Source organism: Nicotiana attenuata, chromosome 7, assembly GCF_001879085.1.
Source record: "Nicotiana attenuata strain UT chromosome 7, NIATTr2, whole genome shotgun sequence".
NCBI lineage: Eukaryota > Viridiplantae > Streptophyta > Magnoliopsida > Solanales > Solanaceae > Nicotiana > Nicotiana attenuata.
Window position 1 is genome coordinate 69,486,317 of NC_031995.1, and position 12,557 is coordinate 69,498,873.

At 36.6% G+C, this 12,557-nt stretch overlaps 2 protein-coding genes across 2 annotated transcripts; one reads left to right on the plus strand and one right to left on the minus strand.

Moving 5' to 3' along the window:
* LOC109229270 lies at positions 676–4,634 on the plus strand. Its single transcript, XM_019394656.1, has 5 exons — positions 676–815; positions 2,020–2,271; positions 3,448–3,579; positions 3,699–3,815; positions 3,915–4,634. Exons 2-5 carry the CDS (start codon positions 2,020–2,022, stop codon positions 4,242–4,244), a joined length of 831 nt encoding a protein of 276 aa, XP_019250201.1. The 5' UTR covers positions 676–815; the 3' UTR covers positions 4,245–4,634.
* On the minus strand, positions 5,191–7,149 carry LOC109230143 (omega-amidase, chloroplastic-like). The gene is made up of 9 exons (XM_019395671.1): positions 6,971–7,149; positions 6,448–6,670; positions 6,190–6,289; positions 6,010–6,084; positions 5,830–5,926; positions 5,689–5,704; positions 5,527–5,607; positions 5,343–5,422; positions 5,191–5,260 (listed from the first exon to the last, which is right to left on the minus strand). The coding sequence occupies exons 1-9, from the start codon at positions 7,147–7,149 to the stop codon at positions 5,191–5,193; spliced, it is 921 nt and encodes a 306-aa protein (XP_019251216.1).

A 12,557-nucleotide genomic window follows, 5' to 3' on the forward strand; every position in this document is an offset into this window, starting at 1 on the left:
ATCCAGTTTTAAAAGTAATCGATATTTAGCCACCATGTAAAGATAAATCTGAGCGAAAATACTGTTCAAAACCCGGAAAATACGCCAGCATATTATGCTGGAGTTCCAGCATAAATATACTTGAAATCCAGCATATTATACTGGAGTTCCAAGATAAGTATGCTGGAACTCCAGCATAATATGATGGAGTTCCAGATAAGTATGCTGGAACTCCAGCATAATATGATGGAGTTCCAGCATAAGTACACTAGAACTCCAGCATAATATACTGGAGTTCCAGCAAAGTATACCGGTCCAGTATAATATGCTGGAAGTTCATACACAAGTGCTCGAATATCCAGTATATTATGCTGGAACTTTCCGTGTGTTGGAGTTCCAGCATATTATGCTGGAAGTTCATACACAGGTGCACTGAACTCCAGTATGTTATGTTGGACCGGTCTCTGTTGTAGCAAAATAGTGGCTATTTTTCATTGACTTGGTAAACGCTGGCTATTTTCGAATGACCAGTCCGAAAACTAGCTAGACCGTGCTATTTTTCACCCGTTATTTTTTAGACGGTGGAAATAACTCTTTCCTAAACATAAGGGGTTTAGGTATCAATTTTCCAATTTTTAAGGGATCAAACTGATATTCTATACTTTCGTGTCAACTTTAAATCATCTCCGAAGCCAACCCGATTCCCATTCAATAGATTTTCTGTTCAAAGCCCCATCACCAAATCCTTGCTCTCTCTTAATCGCCGCCGTTGTTGATTCCCGCCGGCGTTCCCGGACGTTTTATCCGGCGAATTCCTCCTCTCTATCGTGTACAAGGTTAAGCCCAAAATTCTTTTTGTGCTTATTATCTTTTTTGGAAGCTTAATTTTTGTGCTTATTATTGTGATTGGGCCTTAATATAGAGCGTAACGGATGCAGAGGATTGATATAAGAAACCCCAATTAGTTTGAGATTAAGATGTGGTTGATTGATCGATCGATTCATTATTGTGTTTGGGCCTTCAAAGAAAAAGAATAAGTCGAGGACTTTACTGCTTCAAAGTTTTGATTTTATGTAAAGAAAATACTATATATGATTTAAAGGGTGATAAGTTACAGTTAACTCCAAGACCCATATAGTATTCTTGCTTATTCATGTCTCTTTAGAGTTGAAATTGAAGGAATAATACATGGTCCTGCTGCTATACTAACTTGTAAGGCTTATAGTGCAAATACAAAATAATGGAATTTTCATTAGCTAACAGGGTTTAAAGTTTTCTATGAGAAAGAGTGATCGAATCAGACTTGGTTATAAAAGAAATTTATCTTGCGAGAACTTAGAAATCCCTGTCTCTAATTAAGGTGCCTGCTCATTATGTTGATGAATAATTGAATTCTCATTGTGTTTTCGACAGACTCGAATGCGAAATAGTGATAAAGTTTTTTATTTTTTTTAATTTTTTTTTATGACCGAGAAATTCATCTGGGGCCAGCCTTTAGGACCAACCGCAACCTTTGAAACTTTGGGATGAAGGGTCCACCCCTCTACCCGTCTCCACTTAAATACCAGACTTAGTTTTGATGTCGCATGGCTCTAACCTGTGACCCTAAGTCACAAGTCCCACAGCCTTTGCCACTTGAACTAAGCCTTGGGGGCAGATAAAGCTACTTCTCTGTTGCACTGTATTTTGGGTCTTAAGTTATCTTTTTCCTAATTTGATGTTGAGAAGGCAAAGAATGATTGGATTATTTGTTCCTTAATTATAAGTTGATGCATCTTTGGATGACCCAAAAAGAAAAGTAGGGAAGGTCCTTGGAAGAGGAATTTTAGAAGCTGACCACTTTCTGACTAAGAAATTCACTTCTATAAAGCTGTGTCGAGTTGCGGAAAAAACCTCAAGTTATGAGGGAGAGCTTAACTTTTACTTCTAGAAAAAATTGTATTTATTAGAATGCTTCCATTCACTCAGCTATGCAGTGGTTTCTCGAGTGTTTGCCTCGCAAGCAATTTCTAATAGTTGTTGGGTTCTATTGTTTACCAGATGGCTTCACTTCAAGAAAGTTTGCAAAGGTTCAAGAAGCAACAAGAGAAGTGTCAATCTACCCTTAGTAGTATAGCTTCCAGAGCAGGGCCTTCTAAGGCAGCTCCTCCAAGACCAATGGTAGCAAATGCAAAATCTCCTGCACCTGCAGTCAAGTTTTCAAATGACACGGAAAGGCTTCAGCATATAAATAGTATAAGGAAAGCTCCCGTGGGGGCTCAGATAAAACGTGTCATAGACTTGCTGCTCGAGGTATATTTCCTCCACTTGCTTCTCATTGTTTTTCAATTTCTCCTTAACCCCATCCAGCTATTTTTTAACTTCTAAATTAAGAGCTATGATGGACTTGATTTAACTTAATATTTAGCACCAAGAAGCAAGCATAAGAACTGCTGAACCTCTAAATTCGTTCCCACAGGAAATAGCTTAGGATTAAGTGCCCCTACAGAATTAAAAGTAAGGAGCAACATAACTGAGATTACTAGCTGATAGTCAAGACTAATTTAGTGGTTGAGATTTAGAACTGTTAGCCTTGGGGCTAGTGTCTTTAGATTTATGACTAGGTCTACCACTGAGGATTCGTGCAATGTTGGATTGTGCAACTTATTTGGCCCAATGTGCTTTTATTGGGGCACATCAAAGGAGAAAATTAACAGAAAGTCTAAAAAGGAAAAAAGAAAAAAACAATGCAACTACAGTGGAGGACTTTTCTTTTTGAGGAATTATTTTTGTGGGATGTCTAGAGTGTTTCTAGAGTGTCAACCATTGATTACTGGTTGCAAGACCTACTTAAGCTACATGTGGATGGTCGCATTGTTAGTTGAAATATCTGTTCCTTCTTCAAGCAAGTCTTTTGCATGTTTGTTGAATAACCATAAACATACATGCCTCAAATGAGTTTCTGAAATACCTTTCAACTACATTTATTTGGTGATGACGTTCTTCTTTTAAAAGGACTGAGTAATTAACAAAATATCATGTGAGCCGATTTTAGGATGTCGTATTTCCTAGCAGGTGTTACTGCACAACCGCATAACACGTCATATCCTGCAGTGTTTCTTCTTATAGCTTCAAGTTGGTAGCTTAAGTTTACACACTATTGTTTCGTTTTTCCTTGCCTGATGCTACTGGAAGTAACTTCCTAGAATTACTGTCAAAATAACACAGACCAAACCGTGGAAAAAAGATATAAAACGGAAATGAACTTCTCTTTGGTCCATTCGAGGGTAGGAGTTCTTCTGTGGTACTTAAAACTCTCAAATTTGAGAAGGTGATTCCCGCAAGAATGTTGCGTAATTCTCCATTTTTGCTGGATTCTCTGCCCTGAGTAGTATAGTGGCTTGCCTTCTTATCTTATTGGGAAATCTGTGTCTTCTGTTTAGTAGTAATAGTTAGACTTTGATAATTGATTAATTTTCATATATGCAGACAAGGCAAGCTTTCACACCAGAACAGATTAATGAAGCATGTCATGTTGATATAAATGGCAATAAAGCTGTGTTTGACAGTTTGAGGAACAATCTCAAAGTATATTATGATGGCAATCGGTTCTCTTATAAGGTAAAGCTAGGTCTTCTAGGAGACTCTTTTAAGGTTACTCGTCTTTAAGTGATTTGCAACCAACTCTGAATCTCTTGTTCTTTTTGAATAACATTAATTCACTTATAATTTGTCAACAGTCGAAACATGCCTTGAAGAATAAAGACCAACTACTTATCTTGATACGAAAATTCCCTGAGGGTATTGCTGTCATCGACCTCAAGGATGCATACCCAACTGTCATGGAGGACCTTCAGGTACATTTGTCATACCAACCTACTTTTGAGTATTTTTAAAAAAAAAACTACTTTTGAGTATTTGCTTTCAATGTACTGATATTAGTTTTTTTCCTGCAGGCTCTCAAAAGTGCTGGTCAAATTTGGCTATTGTCAAATTTTGACTCCCAGGAAGACATTGCCTTCCCAAATGATCCACGAGTACCTATTAAGGTCGATGATGATTTGAAGCAGCTATTCAGAGGTATTGAATTACCACGTGACATGCTTGATATTGAAAAGGATCTCCAGAAGAACGGGATGAAGCCAGCTACAAACACTGCAAAGAGAAGGGCAATGGCCCAAGTTCACGGGATTGTCCAGAAGCCCAAAACCAAGAAGAAGAAGCACGAGATCAGCAAAAGAACTAAGCTTACAAATGCTCATCTTCCAGAACTCTTTAAACTTTAGATTTCCATCAAGGAAAGAAGCTCCAGGGTTTCTGTCTCATAAAGGCGATAGTCCTCATTTGGCACAGCGTATACTGCCCCTTGCCAGATTATGATGTCTAGTGACCGAGCCTCCTGAGGGTTAATGTCAAATGCTTGATATGCATCTAGCATGAGAAGCTCTTAGAAGTGGCTAGTCTTGGTTTTTGGTTTCTATATTTACAAGATGGTGGTTTTATATTTATCCTTTTAACCTGGGGTAGGAACGATTGCTATTATTATTCGTGTGTATTACTGACTTGGGGTTTTTGAACAATCAAATTATAATGTTTCACCAATTTCATGAAGATCAACAACTCCATTTTGTATCATACTGTCTGATATCAATATTACAATAAATTAGCTTTGATGAGGCATGGACTTCAAGGTTTACAAATTTAGTTCTAGCAAACTGTAGATAAGGGAAAAGTGTCAAATTTGCCCGCTATTATTCCAGAAGGTTTAAATTTATCCTCCCTTATCAATTATCTTCAGTAATTTGGGTCAAATTTACCCCTCTACTATTTGATTTGAGCAGTTTTACTCCTCTGCTATCGATTTGGAGCAATTTTACCATCCGAAATTATATAGCCGGGAATTTTCTCTTCATGCAATGACTCAAATTTGTAAGAGCAATGTTGTATTCCATCAATATGACAAGCCACTATTTTATTGAGATATTGAATATACTGTGCATAGACATAAGATTCACCTATCCCAAACCCTGGTAATCTTTAGTAATCTTTGATGAAATGACAAATATTATCAAACTTCTTAACAAATGCCTCTTGGAATAAACATAAAAAGAAGATACAAGCACTGGTTGCCAGCAAGGTGATGAACTCCTGCAGAATCTCATTTCAGAACTTCATTTAGCCATGATATGCAATCTGATCAAAATGCCCTACTCTTAAAACCTCTTACCACTTCTATCCAAGCAAGTCTACAAATTGATAGATATCGTCGCGCCTCTGGCTCTTTAAAGGGAGGCTTTCCCTGCACGCGCTTTAAACAAAGTGAAGAAAAGTAAAGATAAAAGATCTTCTAAAGACAATTTTTACAACAAATGATGCATCCCCTTGCCCGTTGAATTGCAGCATAATCAATATCAGCAATTATAACGTCTTCCTCATGCCCTGTGGTTGCAATTATTTCACCCATCTGCTCACCAGAAAAACAAAGATAGATCTCTTTGATTGCATTATACAGAAATATGCAATCCAAAGTAGCTATTTGCAGATTTACATTACAGTTTCTGAACATACCGGTCCAACCACAGTAGAGTGACCCCATATTATGTAGCTACTGGCTGAATCTCGAGATGGGGAGCAAGATGCCACATAAAGCTATGACAAATGCAGTAACATGTCTTTTCAGTTTGATTACTAGACAAAGAAGTCTATCATTATAAAGTAACATGGTATTACCTGGTTATCTACTGCCCTGCAAAATCAAAGTTGAATGAGCAGTAAGTACTGGTTAATTGGGGCAGGGAGGGGGCCTTTCGTAGAGTTTCTTTATGATTTCTACAAGATATCTTTATAGGTCAACGATATTCACAACTAGACGAGGCAGAATCATCTTGTCTTGATCTTTGCTCCAGCTCCCACAGGGCCGCCCCAGTACTCATGTTGAATGCTCCAGGGTAACATATTAGATGAGCACCTGATTCTCATATGAAGAAGATCGATATTTATAGACATCACGGTGCAATTAAGGAGAACAATAAAACATGTAAACCACCATACCTCTCGCACTACATGCCATTGCTAGTTCAGGAAATCGAATATCATGACAAATTCCTATTCCAATGCAACCAAAATCTGCAGAAATTCTGAAAATTTTCAGTTATAAGACTTGTAAAAGTACAGTTTCAAGTAGAAAGCTATCTGCACATTTTCTGCTAATATTTTGGAACAGTTGCCTACCTGTATCAACAACTGTAGGCTTATCTCCTGCTGAAATGCTGTCTGATTCCTTAAATTGAACTTCTCCTGGAAGTGGCTTACCTATGTCAAACAAATATATCTGCAGAAAGGCATTGCACAATTACATTTCTAGCTAGTTTTGCAATTCTTTTCTTCCAATCACCTCTTTAACTTTTTCTTGGTGCAACCAAAGTTTACCATTATATACATTCTTTGACTTTTGCAAAAGCTTTTGGAGAACTATCAAAAGAAGCTTACTTTTCTGTGCTTAGCCTTTAACTCTCCATTAGGTCCAAACACAGTGCAAGTATTGTACATCTGACCAGCATCCTTTTCCGGAATCGATCCACCTATAATGGTGACTCCTAAGGCAGAAGCCACTTCAGATAACATAAGAAATGACGAGGCGCTGTCTAAATCATTGAAGTCCTCAGCAAACTTTCCAAACATGTCAGTTGAATAAGGGCAATTCCACATTTCCTACAACTAATGGTTGACATACATTGAATCATCGCGTCCAACATTGTTATTGAGCTATGTGCATAGCTTAAAAGTACCCTTTGAGCTTGTCGTCTTAAACATGTCATAGGCATATATCACTTAAGAGTTTTCCGAATATAGAAATGTCTCAATCTTTGTAAACAGATTAAAAAGGAAAGAGTGTTTTATAAAACTGAACAGGAGGAGTAATAAAGTAAGGTAAGGCTCAGCATAGCAATAATAAGCATTGATATTTAAAGCTAAAAATTAAAAGGATGTACTGAAGGGAAGGCTACTCATAGGCAAAAGTATAAGACTTGCACCTTGTTCTGCAGCAACTTGAATTAGATTACGAGCATTTAGAATGTTAACATTCTTCTCTGTTGTAACTTTCAGCTGACAAATTCCAATCTTGAATTTCTTTTTTTTCTCGAAACCCCACAAAAAATGAAGATAAAAAAGAAAGGAATCAACAATCATTATTACTGTGAGGACTTCTGTTAGTGATTTGATTTTTCAAAACAAGCTATGTATTCAAAGATCCTACCATTTAGCAGAGGTGGTGTTATGTTAGGATCTAAAAATTATGGGTTCGGGATTCTAATTTGTTTTAAATTATTTGGTTCTAGATTAATAATTTGTATGTATTCAATAAATTTCTTAAGACAAATAACTTGTACCGAATGCACACACCCTGTAATTTAGATGTGAGTGGCAAAAGGAGAAAATTCTCATATGATGAAATGTGTAAAAGAAGAAAGGGGAAGAGACCTAAAACATGGTAGAGCTAAGTATCTGCTCATCTCTTTCAGTAGTAGAATTAGTTTGTAACACATGATCAAGCTTATTCGTTTTACAGAAGATTCTTTGTCTAAATAAAAAGTTTGAACACTAAATTCGGACTAATAGCATTACATAGCATCTCAAAATTAAAGCAGCAAACCAAAGGACTAATTAGAAAACAACTTGAAACTACTGATATTACTTCAAAAGTGCAGTATGTACAGTTATTGTTTAAACCTCAAATGAATTGCTGGAAAGATTATTACAATTTGTTATAGACATATCCATGAAAAACATTATATACACTTTCAAAGTCAAGAATTGAACCTAGCTAATACTGTCCACTAAGTTAGCTGAAACTTTTCAGGTAGATAGTTCCAATATTTTATAGCAGCATCTCTTGTAAATGCATCTTAGACTCCCAACATTGTTGGTCCAACATTACTGTCTGATCCATCCTCATCGCAGCCAATCTGTCCGTCATAGGCGCATTATCTAACATGGCGTCCATTAGATCAGAAAAAAAGCTGGATTCTGTTTCAGTAATTGTTTCCCCCGTCAAAACATCCTCCTCGTTACCCGTACCCTCATCGAGTAGTACTAACTCACCCCCCTCTTGTGTGTGCACCTCAGGTTCAACAGAGTCTGGTCCCTCCAATTGCAGAATAGTATTCAATTCAGATTCTAAATATACCTCAGGTACTTCAACAGTGGTTGTTGGGCCCTCAAAATCCAAGGTAACATCAGTTGCTGGTTGAATAGAACAAGGTGTTGTATCACATTCACCTGTTGCAATTTCATTAGAATTTAGCATAGTAGTCGATTCAGGTACCAACGACTTGGACAGTAAAGGTTCATACAGTCGATTCCAACTTCCAGCTCGGAATTGAGGCAGCATAGTTGTTGTTATTGTAGTCGATTGATCAGGTACCAACTGCACCAGATTGTTTCCCATAGCATAACCCCTGCAACCAGTTAGTAGTTCAAGAAAACTTGTAGCCTTGGCTTCAGATTCCACATATGTAATATTATGCTCCTCATTAACAGCAAAAGTACAACCTTCTTCTTCTTGATCTTGTGTCTGGTTCTTCTCCAATAGTGTGTCACAACCCATATTTTCAGCCAGTCTATCCTTTATTTCAGGCACATTAAATTCTTGCATCGCGTTCTCAAAGTCAGCGGTCATAAATTCTTGAATTTGAGAAAAAGTAGATAGCCCCAACAACGACGAACCATTCTCTACACCAGTAGCCTCTTGACTTTGCACCTTAGATTCCTCCATTGGTTCTTCAACATAATAGATAGGAGTGATCACCTCATTATATTCCTGATTCTTAACCGAATTTATCCCAACAGTTTCCACCATTAACGGTTCAACAGATTCTACGATTGCTTGATCAACAAAATAGTCCTGAACCATCAATGGCTGATCAACAACATAATTATTCATATCAGAAGTCACCTCAGTATCCACCTTCTCTTGTTCAGAACATGACTCCATAGTAGTTGTAACATTGCTATTCTGACTAAAATTACAACTAGTACTTCTTTTAGGCAACTTTTTTATGGCACACATAACATAATCTTTACGCTCCGAATTACTGAACTTATTAAGAATAGGATCAGACAACACATATTCCTTCATTAGCCACTTACCATCATTATAATCATCAGAATTAATACACTTAGTATTATTCTTCTCAGTATAACACATACTCTTCATTCGTCCAATAATCAAATCTCTTTTCCTCTGATCACAACTCTTTATAGTAACAGCTCTTCCCTTATCTTGTTGTTTCCAAGTCCCGCCTCTTTTTCCAACAGTCCTACGAAACCTTCCTTTGTTCTTCTTTCTTGGTGTAATAAAATAACGGTAAATACTTGTGTCCCAATTATCTTCTACTCCTCCAGTAGAATGGCCATGGCTGTAAGTTACCCAAGGTTCTTGCTTATAAACATCATGCATTGCAATAAAACCATTGTCATGCAATTCTTGTTTAGCAACAAACCTTAAAAGAAATTTCACTAACTCTGAATCCGTCGGACGGAATCGATACCCTTCTCTAAGATCATCTAACTTCATCATATTCATTGTTTCTTGTATATGAAGATGAAAAAAAAACGAATTAAAGAGAAGTGTATGATATACCAGCGGCCAAGACTAGAGAGTTTTGAGTGCTGATAAAATAGGGCTTTATGACTTATGAGTAAATATGCATTGAATTTATAGAACAGAGAGTTGATTATGATCAACGGTAATAGGTTCGATTTTAGGGAAGTACGTGAAGCCCAAGTATATTCAACAAATTTTACCTGAAATCCCTGCCTTTGTAAGAAACCAAACTTGTAACAATTTAGGAAACTTTCTTCTAACCGTCGAAATTTAATATATGGAAACATAGGAGTTAAATAATAAAAACATTCTACTCTATTTACTCATTTATCTTGTACTAATCTTTAAACAAACAAGATATATTTTTTCAATCTTACCGTGAAATATATGTTATTTTTGTGTATTCTTGAGTTTTTTTTTTTTTTTTAAATAGAATGTAATGTAAAATATTGCATTTTAAATGGTAACAGAATTGTTAATATGTAAAAATTGTTCGTAGTAAATAAAAAAAAGTAGTTAATATGTGGAAACTTAGTACTGGATTTTTTCTTAAGGCAACAAATATTTATAAATAACTAAGCCAAAACAGAGTTACGTTAGGGAAATTTCCTGTTGATCTCTAAATGAGAAGCATCAAAACAAAAAGGCGAAATGGCTTCTTGGCCACTTAAACTTGTAGGGCTTTTGAAAGCCGATACACAAACTTTAGTCTTTCCTATTTAAACACTCAAACTCGTGAAACCTATAACTAATAAACACCTTTGACCATTGACTATGCTTATGTGGCGATAACTTATCTTACGTGGACATAGTGCGTACAAGTCACGTTCAAATGACGCGTGTATCTCTTACTATTCATTAAAAAGATTGTAAAATCAAAAAAATAAACAGAAAATATAAGGAAAACCAAAAAAGAAGAAGAATCCCATCAACCCCCCCCCCCCCCCCTCTGGATCTTGTCTTCTACACACCACCCCTGTATCTTCGCACCATCCCCAACGACCAGAAACAAGGCTTCACCCATAACCCACAACAACGACCAAACGAACCCAACCAGTTCCTCCTCCCCATCTACGCCTAACAATGCCTTCCCCCCCCCCCCCCCCCTCTTCGGATNCACATACACGCAAGGGACAGAGAAACAGATCTGGGAGAGTGAGAATGAGAGAAAAGGAGATGGGGAAGTGAGCGAAAAAACAAAGGGACAAAGATATTTTTGTGGTTGTTCGGTTTGAGTGTTGAGGATCGTTTGAGATCGCCGACGAGTTATTTTTTTTCCGGTTCGTGGTACAATTTCAAGATTTCTGTTGATCATATATTATCCATGTTTTTACTCGTTTTCTCTAATTCACTTGAACAGTTCTAAGTATCCATTGTTGTTCCTTTGTGTTCGATTTGTGGCCCTCTTCGTAGTTAATTTGGTTTGCTGGGTCATTTTGGTACCTTGAGTTAGGTAAAAGTTGCACAGCTATGGTGAAGAAGAAAATAAGGGAAATAGAAGAAAAATTAGAAATTAATAAATTTATTCCAGCACAGCTATGGGGTTTGTTTTCGCGCCCTTGACGTGTAACAATCCCATTGGTCATTTGCTGACTGGATGGACACGTCTGTGAATGTGTAATACACGCGCGTAGGGTCAAGGGTCAAATGAGTTTATTAGTTAAGGGTTTCACGAGTTTGAATGTTCAAATGGGAAAGTCCAAAGTTTGTGTATCGGCTTTCAAAAGCCTTACAAGTTTAAATGACCAGGAAGCCATTACGCCAAACAAAAAATAAAAGCTAAACATGAAGGATAGAAATGCCAAGTTACACGAGCTGCGTACGATAAAGCTATACGAGCAAGAGAGAGAGCCGCTTTATTAGCGTGCCGCCTAGTCCAGGAAGGACAAATCATTGAATTAATTCTTCAAACACAGACAATCCCCAATAATTTGTCTGAATGTGGAAACTTAGGAATTAAATAATAGAAATGATGTACTCTATGGGTGTGTTTGGTACGAAGGAAAATATTTTCCAATTTTCCCATGTTTGGTTGGCTTAAATGTTTTGAAAAATATTTTCCTTATCAATTCAAAATGTTTTCCTTATCAAAAGAAGGGAAAACATTTTCCAAAGCTCTTTCTCAACCTTTCTCACCCTCACCAACCCACCCCACTCCTTTCCAAAAAAAGATTTTTTTTTTTTAAATTTCAGTTTTTCCGTTACCATCCACCCTACTACCCCTCCACCCCCTCCCCCCGCTAAAAAAATATTTTTTTTACCTTAAATTTTTTTTTTTGCAATTTCAAATTTCTGTTTTTTCATTTTTCTGCACCACCCACCCCCCACCCCCCCACACCCCCCTCCCCCCGCACAATTTTTTTTTTACTTTTCTTTTTGTAATTAAAATTTTTGTTTTTTTTTCGTTTTANAAATATATTTTTTAGTTTTTAATTTTATTATTTATCGATTTAAAGGCTCAAAATTTTACAAGTTCCAAAATTATGAGTTCAGAGGTTTATGTGTTTGGAAGTTTACGGGTTTAAAAATTATAAAGTTTACGGGTTCGAAAATACGCGATTTTTGCGTTAAAAAGTAAAGCATCACATTAGTTCCTTTAGATTGTGTCACTTTTTAGAGACTTCGGGAAGGGGTGGGGGAGGGGGAGGGGTGGGGGGAGGTGGGAGGGGTGAGGAGAGTTGCATAAAAAATATTTTCCTAAAAAAAACTATTTTCTACTCTCTAACCAAACAATAGAAAATATTTTCCGAAAAATGTTTTCCACTTACCAACCAAACAAGAGAAAATAAGTGATAAAACCACTCATTTTCCATGAAAACATTTTCTAGGAAAACATTTTCCATGGAAAACATTTTCCTTCGTACCAAACACACCCTATGTATTCATTTATCATGAGTAATCTTTTTTCTTTTAAAAAAAAACCCAATGTTAAAGCTTCCAAAAATATGTTATTTTTACGTATGACATTATCTTTGGCTTTTAAAAAAATAAA

Bases quoted from the DNA above. Each gene is read 5' to 3' on its own strand.
- LOC109230143 (XM_019395671.1), bottom strand. From the start codon at position 7,149: ATGATTGTTGATTCCTTTCTTTTTTATCTTCATTTTTTGTGGGGTTTC. The intron at 6,671-6,970 runs TATGAGTAGCCT...CCATTAGTTGTA, and splicing joins GCAAGTCTTATACTTTTGCC to GGAAATGTGGAATTGCCCTT. The intron at 5,927-6,009 runs GTATGGTGGTTT...TATGAGAATCAG, and splicing joins AATGGCATGTAGTGCGAGAG to GTGCTCATCTAATATGTTAC.
- LOC109229270 (XM_019394656.1), top strand. From the start codon at position 2,020: ATGGCTTCACTTCAAGAAAGTTTGCAAAGGTTCAAGAAGCAACAAGAG. The intron at 2,272-3,447 runs GTATATTTCCTC...TCATATATGCAG, and splicing joins TCATAGACTTGCTGCTCGAG to ACAAGGCAAGCTTTCACACC. The intron at 3,580-3,698 runs GTAAAGCTAGGT...ATTTGTCAACAG, and splicing joins GCAATCGGTTCTCTTATAAG to TCGAAACATGCCTTGAAGAA.